The 13,011-nt window shown below is 42.5% G+C and overlaps 1 protein-coding gene across 1 annotated transcript in view; it reads right to left on the bottom strand.

The window, feature by feature from the left end:
- The window catches only part of Aoah (acyloxyacyl hydrolase), a 212,685-nt gene that overhangs the window by 98,981 nt on the left and 100,693 nt on the right, over positions 1-13,011 (bottom strand). The window contains exons 7-11 of the mRNA XM_036188387.1: positions 12,350-12,410; positions 11,313-11,383; positions 10,011-10,059; positions 7,400-7,448; positions 5,307-5,401 (exon numbers count right to left, since the gene is read on the bottom strand). Coding sequence (XP_036044280.1) covers positions 5,307-5,401; positions 7,400-7,448; positions 10,011-10,059; positions 11,313-11,383; positions 12,350-12,410 — 325 coding nt within the window. The remainder of the gene's footprint in view (positions 1-5,306; positions 5,402-7,399; positions 7,449-10,010; positions 10,060-11,312; positions 11,384-12,349; positions 12,411-13,011) is intronic.

The raw sequence follows: 13,011 nt of genomic DNA, 5'->3' as shown, positions 1-13,011 counted from the left end.
AGAGATGAACAGAATATCTATGCTGGCAATTTAAGACTTAAAATATTAGATGACAAATTAAAATCACCATGTCAAAGAGGAGACTGTCAAAGAAAATGAAAAGGAAAGAGCTGTATGTTTTACCATATGTCTTAGAGTTTCTATTCTTGTGGTAAAAAGCAGCTTGAAGGGGAAAGTGTTTACTCCAGCTTACAATTCCACATCACAGTCCATCATTGAGGGAAGTCTGGGTAGGAACTCTAACAGAGCAGGAACCCGAAGGCACAAGCTGATGCAGATGCCATGGAGAAGTACTGCTTACTGGCTTGCTTCCCATGGCCTCCTTAACTTGCTTTCTTAGAGCTTTAAGGCAGTGGTTCTCAACCTGTGGGTCACAATCCCTTTGCATATCACATATCTTGTTTCTTAGTTAGGGTTTCTAGTGCTGTGAAGAGACACTGTGACCACAGCAACCTTTAAAAAGGAAAAAAAACATTTAATTGAGATAGTTTATATTTTTAGAGGTTTAGTTCATTATCATAATGGTGTGTTGTGGTGTGCAGGCAGACATGATGCTGAAGAAGGAGCTGAGAGTCCTACATCTTGACCCACATGCAACAGGAAGTGGTCTGAGACACTGGGTGTGACTTGAGCATATGTGAGACCTCAAAGCCTGCCTCCACAGTGACACACTTTCTCTAACACGGCCATACCTACTCCAACAAACCACATCTCCTAATAGTACCACTCACTATGATTTTATGGGGGCAATTACATTCAAACTGCTACATCCTGTATATCAGATATTTACATTACAATCTATAATAGTAGCAAAATTACAATTCTGAAGTAGGAATAAATAATTTTATGGTTGGAGTTACCACAACATGAGAAACTGGTATTAAAGGGTTGCAGCATTAGGAAGGTTGAAAAACACCGCTAAGGAACATTAGCTCGGGGTGACACTAACCACCGTGAGCTGGGCCCTCCCACATCAATCATCAACCAAAGAAAAAGCCTTGCAGATTTGTTTGCAGGCTGATCTGGTGGGGTGTTTTCTCAGTTGAGTTTTCTTCTCTGCAATGACTAACTTGTAGCGAGTTGACTTGACACACAAACATGTCACCTTTCAACTAGAACCTTTCCTTTCTCATTTATCCCCAAGATGATATGTTACTATTAATATCACAGTATAAAACATCCTAACTTTTAAAAGTCCCAGTCTTAAAAATTTAAAAACTTTAAAAGTCCCATCTCTTTAATTATCCAAAGTCTCTTAACTATGGGTTCATATAACAAAACAAAAACAAAAACAAAGTTAAATGCTTTCTTACTCCAAGAGGGAAAAACCAGGGAATAATTATAATGAATTCAAAGCAAAACCAAGTTCAACAGCATACAAAGTTCAGTGCTTGACATCTGGAGCCCACTCATGATCCTTCCAGGCTCTAAAGGGCCTGAGTAATTGGTTCTTATGAAGCCTGCCATCTAAAGCACACACAACTTGTCTTATATGTTCAGGCTGTCTCTACACATTGGTTGCTGCTGTCCTTGGTAGTTGTCCCATGGTATTGGCATCTCCTGCTGCAACATAGCTGCATTTTAACCAATAGCCTTTCTGAGTTTTCTTTAGGGACTCAGACTCTGTAACATGGTGCCATGTCTCAACTTTTCCCTATAATCTCTTCAGCTCTGGGCCTTCTACTGCAACTGTGCCTGTATCTCTAACAATAGCCTTTCCCAGTATCTTTTCATGGACTCCAGCCCTGCCACACAGTGCCAAGCCTCAACTGATCTCTACCACTCCTTCCTGTCTTCAAAACAAGCACCACTTGGGTAATTCTTACACAATCAAGTGCAGCTGCCAGCATGGGATACAGCCTTGGACCCTTTGGATTATAGCTTTGGTGTGCTGACCTTGAGGAAATACTTCCAGATTTATGATCCTCAATGATGCTGTTCTCTTCTTAATCACAGATAATTCCTCAGCTTTAGCTCACCAGCATCAATTGTCCCAGTGAAGCAAATGTTTTATTTCAGTGGTGCTGGTCTCTTGTTTATTACAGCTAACTCTTCAAATGATCAAACATCACAGATACTTAATTCAAAATATTAAAAGGCCTGATAGAGTCTTGTCTTAGGCATTGTTCTATTGCTGTGAAGAGAAACCATGACCAAGACCTAGGCAACTCTTTTATTTTTATTTTTTATTATTTATTTATTTATTTATTTCTGAGACAGGGTTTCTCTGTGTAGTTTTGGTGCCTGTCCTGGATCTCACTCTGTAGACCAGGCTGGCCTTGAACTCACAGAGATCCACCTGGCTCTGTCTCCCGAGTGCTGGGATTAAAGGCATGGGGCACCACTGCCTGGCTAGGGAACTCTTATAAAAGAAGGCATTTAATTGGGGAGTGGCTTACAGTTCAGAGGGTTAGTCCATTATCAACATAGTGAGGAGCATGGTAGCATGCAGGCAGGCAGGCATGGTGCTGGAGAAGTAGTGGAGAGCTACATCCTGATTCACAGGCAGCCATGGGAAGGGGGGATATGGGCTTTTAAAACCTCAAAGCCTACCCAACAACATACCTCCTCCATCAAGGAAACACCGACTCCAACAAGATCACACCTCCCAATCCCTCCAAATAGTTCATCTAGCCAGCAAATATATGAGCCTATAAGGGCTCATTTAAACCACCACAAGTCTTTAAGACTTTCAGACTTTCCTCTGAATTGCCGCAAGCCATGTCTCCATCGTCTACATTTTTCTCAACACCTTTCTCTTCCAAGCTCCCAGCATTTGTCTTTTAAATTTCCACTATAGCTCATTCAGCTCTGGCTGCTCAATGGTGTTTTTAGCCTAAAGTTCTTCCATAATCTTCCCAAAATTCCATAGTCAGGTCTGTCAAAGCAATACCCCATGAGCTGGTACCAATTTTTGTCCTAGGGTTTCTATTGCTATGAAAAGACACCATAACCAAAATCAAGCTGGGAAGAACAGAGTTTATTTTACCTTACAGGTTGTAGTCCATCATTTAGGAAAGTCAAGGCAGGAACTCAGGACAGGATCCTGGAGGCAGGAGCTGATGCGGAGGCCATGGAGGAGTGCTGCTTACTGGCTTGCTTCCTATAGCTTGCTTAGCCTGTTCTCTTATGCCACCCAGGACCACTTGCTCAGGGATGGCATTGCCCACAATGAGCTGAGCCCTCCCACATCAATCATCTGTCAATGACATGCTCTGCAGACTTTTCTATAGCAAATCTGATGTGGGCATTTTCTGGACTGAGGCTCCTTCTTCCCAAATGACTCTAGCTTGTGTTGACATGAAACTAGCCAGCACAGCATCTTTAATGAAACTTTTAAAAACATGTCTCATGTAGCCCAGGCTGCCTTCAAACTCAATATGTAGATAAGACTAGTCTTTAATTACTGATGCTCTCTCCAACAGATTAGACTATAGGCATGCACAACCACACACATCTCCATTTTTCATTTTAATTACTTAGTACTGGCCCTGACGGTTATGTAGATGGTTCTGGTACAGGTGTTGGCACATCCTCGTGTGACAGCTCTCACCTTAGGAAGCTGAAGCTGCAGATGGCACAGCACCCTTTGTTTGGGTGTGTGCCATTCAGACTGCCCTCTCACTCTCATCCTTTGACCCATAAATCCTATGTGTTTGCACAGTTCAACTGGGGAAGAAAATGGCTCTTGTGAAAACCTGGCAGGTGAGAACTAGAGAACACACAGTTGTCATCCTCTTTCGCCACATACCATAGTCCCTTGGGATTTGTGGGGGATGGTTCCAGAGCCCCTTTGAATACCAAAATTTATGGATGCTTGAGTTTCTTATATAAAATGGAACAGCATTTACATATGACCTATACACATCCTCCAGATACTTTTAAATACCCCTGGACTACTTATAATGCCAAATACAATAGGAGTGCCACATCATCAGGTAATGTGCTGTATTGTTTAAGGAACAATGATGAGAAAAAGTCTTTACATGTCTGTTGAAACACGGTCAAAGAATGACACATGGTGAATGATGTCTTGGGGAAGTGCGAGAAAGGTTCCAGGAAAAAAGGCAGAGGGCCTTTTACCTCATGTTCATTTTGTTTTCTGGATTGTTCTTGGATGTGATTTCATGCCTCCTGTGTTAAACATTTACATTCAATTTATAAGATATGTTTATTCTTGTTGGATGTTGGAAGAAAGCTACAGAACTCAATCTGTTGAACGGGTATGCTGAGTGCTCTCCTTATTGTACCCTGAATCTGGATATGGCCTTCTGTCTTCTTTTTTTGCTTTCCCAGATATAAGCTATACTGCATGTCAGACAATTATATTTAAATTGGTGTGTCCTGAGAAAGTTCTGGAAGGGGCTGCTCTGTTAATATTTAGTAGGCGCTTACTGGCGTTTATTTACATGTTTTTCTGATCATGTTTTTCCTAACTCAAACAACCTTCCTTGGATCATTGCTTTCTTTGTTTCATTCATGTAAAAAAGTACACTGAAACTAAGAAATATTGTCTGCAGCATTAGACTGTCATTGGTCCCGTTCTAAGGTCCTTGACCTATGGTAGGTCTCATAGACACAGATCTGCAGAGGTCCACAAAAGCCGACACACGTCCCTTACAAATGCCGTGAACACAGCTTGTCTGCAGCTGCCATCTACAGTTGGTTGATTCTGTGGGTATGGAACCTGCAGAGATGGTTGATTGCCTATATTCACATGATCTGATCATCTAACACATGGAAACCTCTCTCATGATGCCCAGTGTTTGATAGTGTCAGTGACTATTGGTGTCTTCTTTCTTTCCTGTTGTCTGTGAGTCTCTCATTATTTATGATGGCTGTCTTTGTTATTTTCTTCACTTAAAAACCCTTACAGGATCATTCTGTTCTTCAGAGAGGGGGGTGGATTCTCTGTCCCCTGCTGTTCCCACATGAAGCATGGGAGTGGCTCTCAAGAGCCCAGCAGTCTGCTCTGCCCAGCCTCAAGTCATGCTTATAGACAGCATCCAGGCTGGAAACACTCTCCATGCTCCTGACTTCAGGAGAAGCCAGTACATGACTCTTTCTGCACACCAGCTGCTGTCTTGACTCTCAACTGCCATCTTTGCCTTTTCTGACAGTACTGAGATGAGGCTGGAAAGGTGAGGAGGAGAAACGTTTGCCTGCATTTGCCGAGAAGGGAAATGACGTGGATGTCCCTTGCAAAGGAAAATTTGCACCTGTTTGGAGTTGGCTTCCCTTTAAGAGCACAGGGAACAAAAGCAAAGGCCAGCACATCCTGAATGAGTACTGCCCAAATTACTTACCAAAGACATCTGCGAAGCTGTTAGCCACTCAGGAGGAATGTGAAAATGAGCCCCAGCTGAGTCTCCCAGCAAAATGATTCCCCTGGGCTGTGAACCTAGGAAGCACAATTTATTTATATTATTTATGTACTCAAGCAGTGGGCAGCCTCAAGAGTGAGTAGTTATTGGAGCAGATAGCCTGGTGTGCATCGAATGCACAGTACATCCTAACAGTGATACATTGCCACGTTTCATGTGTTGGAGAGTGTGAAGGGAACATTTAGGAGCCGAATGAAATTTCTCAGCCGTAAGAACTGCTAGCTAAGCTGCACAAATGCAGGTGTGCTTCCTGGCTCAGCGTAAAAGCAACTGCTGTACAACATCTAGAATGAATGATGGATGAACACAAGAATTAGACTTGATCTGAGTTCAGAAATATGTCCTAAATTTTGGTTCTGGAAATGGCTTTCTTAGAGAATACACTGATTCTCTTTAAGAGTTAATGACCTCATGGAGCAATTTTGATAGTTTAAAGATGTGATGGTCTCTTTAAAGTCCTTAAATCCACATACACAAAGGCACTAGATGGACAGTTCTGGCTGATTAACAGAGAGAAAGAGATAGAAAGGTCCCTGTGCAGCCTGCATGTCTGGATGTAAGAATCACTTAATCAGATTCAGAGACACATCTACACAAATCACTTACTGGTGGGTATACCCTCTAGCCACTTAAGGGCCTAGAAAAATCAAATGATCCTTCTAGAGTCAGAGAAGTCTCCTTCCTCCATTCTCAAGCCCCTGGAGTGAGCCAGAGGTTGGCCCAGCTTTATTGTAGTGGTTCCCTAGCCTTGGCTTCTCTGGAAGCTGCTGCTGGCCCACAAGAACGGAGAAGAAGAAAGAGGGTCTAGGACATCTGAGAGGGCAATGTGGTGGGATGCGGAGATTCAGGGTCTTCTTTCCTCTGCTCATTAGCCCAGAAGGTTAAATCTGCAGTTGTTGTTGTTGTTATTTTATTACAGTTCTGGAACTGAACATTGGGCCTCATGCATACTAAACTAGTGTTTTAGCACGGAGATGCTCCCCAAACTCCAGAGTTATTCAGTCTTCTCTCTCTTTTTCTTCTTGTAGTACTGAGGATCAAACTTAGGACCCAGCACATGCTAAGCAAATACTTTACCACTATGCTATATCTCTTAACCATCTTTTTACATCTTACTTTGAGGCAGGATCTCATTATCTTGCTCAGGCCAGCCTGAAATCATCCTGAGGCCCAAACAGGACTTGAACATTCAATCTCTTGTCTCAACATATGAGTAGATGAGGTTACAGGCCTATGTCACCAGGCTTGGTTATACACTTATTTGTTCTTTCTCAACAAATATTTCTAATTTGCATAACTTTTCAATGGACCTTTCAATTCCCTATCCTCTCTATTTCCCCTCTTACAGTTTGTGGATAAAATTAGAGTGGTTATCCAGGAAACACCTGTTGAATGAGTGCATAACTAAAACCATCTTCTAGGGAGCAGAGAAGCATTGAGTAACAAAATATGGACAGTGCCTTAGTTTTGGTTAATCCCTGGAGTTTGTTTTCAGCATTGGTGGCTCAGATGCCCAGGCATTTTCACTTTTAGAGGAGGAAGCTTTTGCTTAGTTATTTCTGGAAGCATCTGCAGGCTGAAGCTTGGCTTCTCTCTTAAGTCATTCAGATATTCACCATTAGAGACTGTCTCCTCAGTACAGTGTGGCTAAGCTTAATGTATGTTGAAAAGGACATGCAAAGATTAGATATTACTTCCTATGTCATTACTTGGAAAAGTCCCAGCTTCTGATTACTCTGTTATTTGCCCTGCAGTCTTCCCTGATGTTATCATTAAGGTTTCTAGTCCCCAAGGGAAAGAGCCAATTAAACAAATTACATTCTGCATCTTCTAGATCTGCCTCTTCTTCTATTCCTGTCTTTTTCTGATCAGTTTTGAGAACCCATCTAAATGGGCCCTGTAAAATAACTGTTAACCTCAGACTCTGCCATACAGAGATGATTTTTTTCTCTTCACTTTGACTCAACTAGAAAAGAAGTATCTACTGCAGTAAGACACTGACTTTTAGTTCATACCTTCACAGAATTTCTTCTCATATGGAATGCCATCTTTTGGATCAATACCCTTTAAAAGAGAAATGAAGAGATTAGCAGTGTGATTTTAAATTTATGAGACACATACACTAAATCCTTCCCAACTGAATTTAACATGCAAAGTCAGATCAATAAATAAAATCCTTTGAAGCCTTTTGGGTCCCTAATCCAACATATACTCCATGTAATGAGCTGGCTTTAAGAGGAATTGAGGATAGAACAGGAAGATAATAAGAAATGAGGCCCATTTGTTCAGAGCAATCTGGGGCAACCATTTAGAAGAGGAGCAGGGACAGGAATGACTCTCCTTGGAGCACTGAGGGCTGACTGAGTCTTGGGGACGTAGGTCAAGGGTGTGTTCTACAGTCTCTGAGCTGGAGATCCAAGTGTCCAGACATCTCAGGAACACCAATTTTCATCCATTTCACCCTTTCAACCCACACTCAACCCAGGGGACATTGATGAAGCATGGAGACACTTGTGGTTATCACAGTGGAACGGGGTACTCTTGGTATATTGTGGATGGAAGCATAGGAGGCTGCAGTATACCCTACAGCTTCTAAGATGATATGTCTAACTCAAATGTCAACAACTCCAGGGCTAAGAGACCCAAGAAGGGCACCTGGTCTTGAGTGTGACTGAGTCACCACAGTCAAACCTCCAAACTAAAGTGAGACACTTAGCAGAGCACCTGTCCCTTAGAAGAGACATTAGTCGTATTTTAAGACAAAAGTGCTTGGTGGACATAGATATGATGGAAAAAGTAAGTTCTTGCTCCTGGTCTTGAAGGTCCAGTGCACATGGAAACATGCTGGGAAGTCCAGAAGGAAACAGAAACATCCAACTTTATTGGCCTTTGTGCTTCCCATAATTAACTGATGACAAGAGCCAACCCTCAACACACATATACCTGTTCGCATTACAGTCAACAGTGGAGCCAGGCAACACTGTGCAGTAGTAAGTAGTGGCCTTGATGACTGCAGGCTCCTTGGTTTTGACTTTGTGATTCTGAGTCATTTTTCCTCTGCAGAACGGGACAGGTGTGAAGACACAAAGATGTTCTGTCTTTCTAGTTAGTAATGATGAGCTTCAGGTTTTGCCACCTGAGCTCACGGTGGATTTCTTTTAGTCTTTGCTTGGCCACTTCCTTGTGGAGGTGGCATACCATGTCATAAACAGTGGGGACCATGGAACAAAGATAGCATTCCCACATACTAATCCTTTGTCCTGAGATAAGATAACCAAGCTTTGATTTACAACAAAAAGAGCTACCTTGGGGTCCTCTACACCTTCAAGCTCTAGTGCAGGTTTTCTATCCCATAAAGAGGTAGCATGACTGAGGTAGCATGAATGTTTGAGATTGACACAGTAGTTATCTGTTATGCTGTTTATATACCAGAAGCCACAGGTCTTGATGCCCACCATAGGGATTGCTAATATAAGCCTGAGCCACTGGTGTCCTGGAGAGAGAAAAAGGACTAAGCAGAAAAATGAAGCAACAATTTCCTTCAAAGCCAGGCAGCTTTATCTTGAAGGCTGCTTGTTTGCACAGCTCCTGCCTGTGAAGGTGCTGGGAGGGGCTGGGAGCTCCAGAACCTTCTATGTCATCTCTTCTCAAGTTTTAGGTCAAGAACCTCTTGGGTCTCACATATCAGATATCCTGCATATCATATATTTACAGCATGATTCATAACAATAGTAAAATTACAGTTATGAAGTAGCAACGAAATAATTTTATGGGTGGGGGTCACCACAACATGAGGAACCATATTAAAGGGTTGCAGCATTAGGAAGGTTGAGAACAACTCTTCTAGGTAGAGCAGAGAGGCCATGCTGTCATTGATAGGATGTAAGTATTTCTATGTAAGCACTCCATGGTTGGGAGAAAACAAAAACAAAAATAAAAGAAACCAACCTGACTTTCCAAGACTCTTATTACTTGCTAGGATTTCCTTCATGTGTCTAAGTGACTACTTTTATCCTTGAGTTTGTGTTTGTAAGTTGGTTTCTTTGTTTTCCACAAGGACCCTCAAATCATGTGAATGTCAGATGACTGTAACACACGAAGCTGTATCCATTGCTTCCTGCAGGTTAAGTATTGGATTGGCTTCCTGCTTTCTTCCCTTCTCTCTCTCTGAAAGCTATAAACCCATTGTGTCTAGAGAACTGGGGCAGCACAACCAGAAGCTTCGAGGTGTGAGTGGTGCACGCAGGGTAATTTCCATGCTACCTGACAAGTCTTATGAAAGAAAACAAAAATGGCCATAACAAAATGGCAACATCATGTGGCTTTTCCCAACAGCTGTGTGGGTGCTATAAGGGTGCTAGCATCAACTCCCCTTTTCTGACACATCAAACAGAATAAAGGAATTAGACAGGGGTGACCACAGCATGGCTTAAACAGGCTGTTTCTGAGGTGGCCTCAGTTCTGACATCACTGATGGTCTTCCTATGTGATGGAAAATCTTTATCCCTCATGCAAATAGCTGGGGAAGAGTTCCCTGGGCTCTCATCTTCCCAGTGTGGCCCATGAAAATCCACACTGGGGAAGGCAGAAAGTAAGAGGTGCTGTTCAACTTTAACCCTTGCTTACCCAAATGCCATTACAGTTGGAGTCCTGATGAACATCCCAGTTGTCTGGCCTACAATGAAAACATCAGCATTAGTCTTTGGCATATATGGAATGCTCAGTGAATGTTAGTTCCATGAATGGGTGTCACAGGAAATGCCACTGTGAGATAATAGTGTTCTTCGAGGAAGAGCACCCTATATGTGTTGTAACATCCAAAAGCTGCCACTTAGTGAACCATGTCTTAACAATAAAAACCCTGAGTCAGATATTAGATTGAAAGCTGAAAGATCAGAGAAACAGAACAGTCAGACACCAGAGACTTCTTTCCTCTACAAAATCTCAGACCGAATGGGTCAGCCTGTTTCTGCAAATCTTCAAACTGAATGGGGAATCATCTTGTCTCTAGGAATCCTCGGACTAAATGGGCCGAAGATCCTGTCTCCACCCACTTTATATTCCTATCTCCACCTCCCTAGTGTTGAGATTAAAGGTATGTGCCACCACTGCCTGGATCTGTTTCTCTTTTAGACTGGGTGTAGCCCAGGGTGGCCTTGAACTCCTGATCTTCTTGCTTCCTTCTCCTAATGACTAAGATTAAAGGCATATGCCACCACTGCCTGGCCTCTATGGTTAACTAGTGGCTAGCTCCACCCTCTGATCTCCAGGCAAGCTGTATTTGTCAGAATGCAAACAAAATATCACACAACAACGTAGCCTCTACATTCTTGATTTGGAGAATTTCTGAGAACCTTGGCTTGAAGGCAGTCTTTCCAATGACTGAGGGTTCCTGTGGCCTATGGAGCTGTGGAATGGTGTGCATAAGGAGTAAGTCTGCAGTCCATCTTCTTTAGCAAAGTGAAGCTGCAAACGCTGCCTGTGAGCTGTGCAGCCCCTGGTCAGCTTGCTGGTCCAGCATTGCAATCCTGTGACAGCAAAGGGTAGTACAGCCATGTCTTGAAGGCAGAGCTATGGTGGTTGTCCATCAGGTCATGACTCAAGCAGGGCATGGGTCATATTGTTTGGAGTCCACACCTTGCTCTAAAGGAACAGGACACAATTCCTGGGTCTACCTTATTGGGAGAACCCACTTGGGGCCTGTGTCAATATGTGCAGTCATTTTTGTGTAACTAGTTTTTCTCAATAGAATGCCATGCCATTGAAGGGGCAACTTTCTGTTTTGTTTAGTGCCTAACTCCACCCCAAGTGCTTTGCAAGTATAAGATTCTTGGTAAGCATATTTGTATAAACAACTATTCTCCCTGCAACTAGGAATCCCCAGGTTGGAGGAAAGCCATCGTGTCTCACGTCTCCAATAAAAGTTACCTTCTGCCGGGGTACACTGTCTTGTCACTGTCGTTACAGTCTCTGCCTCGCCAGTGATAGCCCCGCAATGTCTGAAATCGTAGAGCACACACAGAAGGGCTTAGTCCAGCTTTGACACTGCCCATAGTGAAGGTTAATCAGGGCTATCTAAGGAATATTGACATCCACAGTTTTTTAGCTCAAATATTGAAGATCAGTAGGGAGATTAAGATTAATGTAAGATAAACTGTGTGAGGTAAAATGTAATATGACACCAAACCCAGACAAAAGTGGGAGTGTATGCATATATGAATGTGTTGATGAGTGACATTGGGTATGTGCCTATGTGTGAAGGTTTTAGGGTATGTGTATATGTATATATGTGCATGTGGGTATGTGTGTACATATGCGTGTGTCCTTACATATATGCATATGTATATGTGTGTGTATGCGTGCATGTGTGTGTGTGTGTGTGTGTGTGTGTGTATGCATCCATGTATACTCCTCGAAACAGCAGGACTGCCCAGCTTCTCAGGGTATTCATCTATTTGGCCAATGATGAAACTTTTCATTGGATAATTCAAAAATAATGTATGTCAACTGCAAATCATTTGGATTTGTACGTTGCTGAAGAGCTTAAAACAAACAGGAATCAAAATTCTATCCAACCATGTTCCTTCTTGCAGTCTCTCATCCTGTGGGGAGTTGTTTGTTTCCCCAGAAACTTCTTTGGCATCTTAGCAACTCTAAACCAAACTCACACATGCACACAATTGAAAAAGTAAGCTGAGCTTATGAATTTCCAAATAATTGACACCACCCTTGTGGTAATGATAGCCCAATGGGGAACTGCAGGTGGGAACGGGGAGAGGAGGGAACAGAACTGGGTTTATGGTTTGCTTTGATGGCTGGTGATTTTATGAAGTCAAAAAGCCCTTGAAATTGTGAACTGATATATGTTCATCAAATGAAATTCAGTCTTGTCTTATTAAAGGAAAGAACTTTGTAGATGAAATATAATAAGGAGTGAACACATACTCATTCATGGCAATACTCACTGGGATAACACTGTATTTGTCAGAATCTACATCTTTGAATGGCATGGCTTTCTTTATGGATCTAGGAAGGAAAACAAAATGCCTGGTGAGATAAGAAAAAGCTGTTTGTGAAAATAAACATGTGCAGATACTGGTTGTTTATGTGACAGACATTGATCTAAAAATAAAACCCAGAGTTTGAGTAGCCTCATAGGAATGTCAGCCACACTTGGCTAATCGCTGCTCTCCATTCAAACAGTTTCTCTCTGTTTATTGTGGGCCATTTGAGGAGGTAAAATAAATGAATTGGAGTTGTAGGAGACATGGGATATTGATGTTATAGTACTCAGGAAATATAGACTACATGTTGGTACTAGCCAATGAACCCCAGCACTCCTGTGGTTTGAACAGGAATGGCCCCCAGAGGATCATATATTTGAATGCTTGGTCATTAGGGAGTGGCAATACTCGATAGAGATCAGGAGGTGTGGCCTTGTTGGAGGGGGTGGGGGATGGGCTTTGGGGTTTCAAATGCTCAAGACAAGCCCGCTGTCTCTTTCTTCCTGCTGCCTGTGCCCAGATGTAGAACTCTCAACTTTTCCAGCACCATGTCTGCCTGCAAGCCACCACTCTCCCCACCATGTGACGATGGACTAAACCTCTGAAGTGTAAGCCAGCCCCAA

Source organism: Onychomys torridus, chromosome 5 (assembly GCF_903995425.1).
Source record: "Onychomys torridus chromosome 5, mOncTor1.1, whole genome shotgun sequence".
NCBI classification, from domain to species: Eukaryota; Metazoa; Chordata; class Mammalia; order Rodentia; family Cricetidae; genus Onychomys; species Onychomys torridus.
The sequence above is the reverse complement of the archived record's forward strand: the minus strand, read 5'-3'. Positions and strand labels throughout refer to the sequence as shown.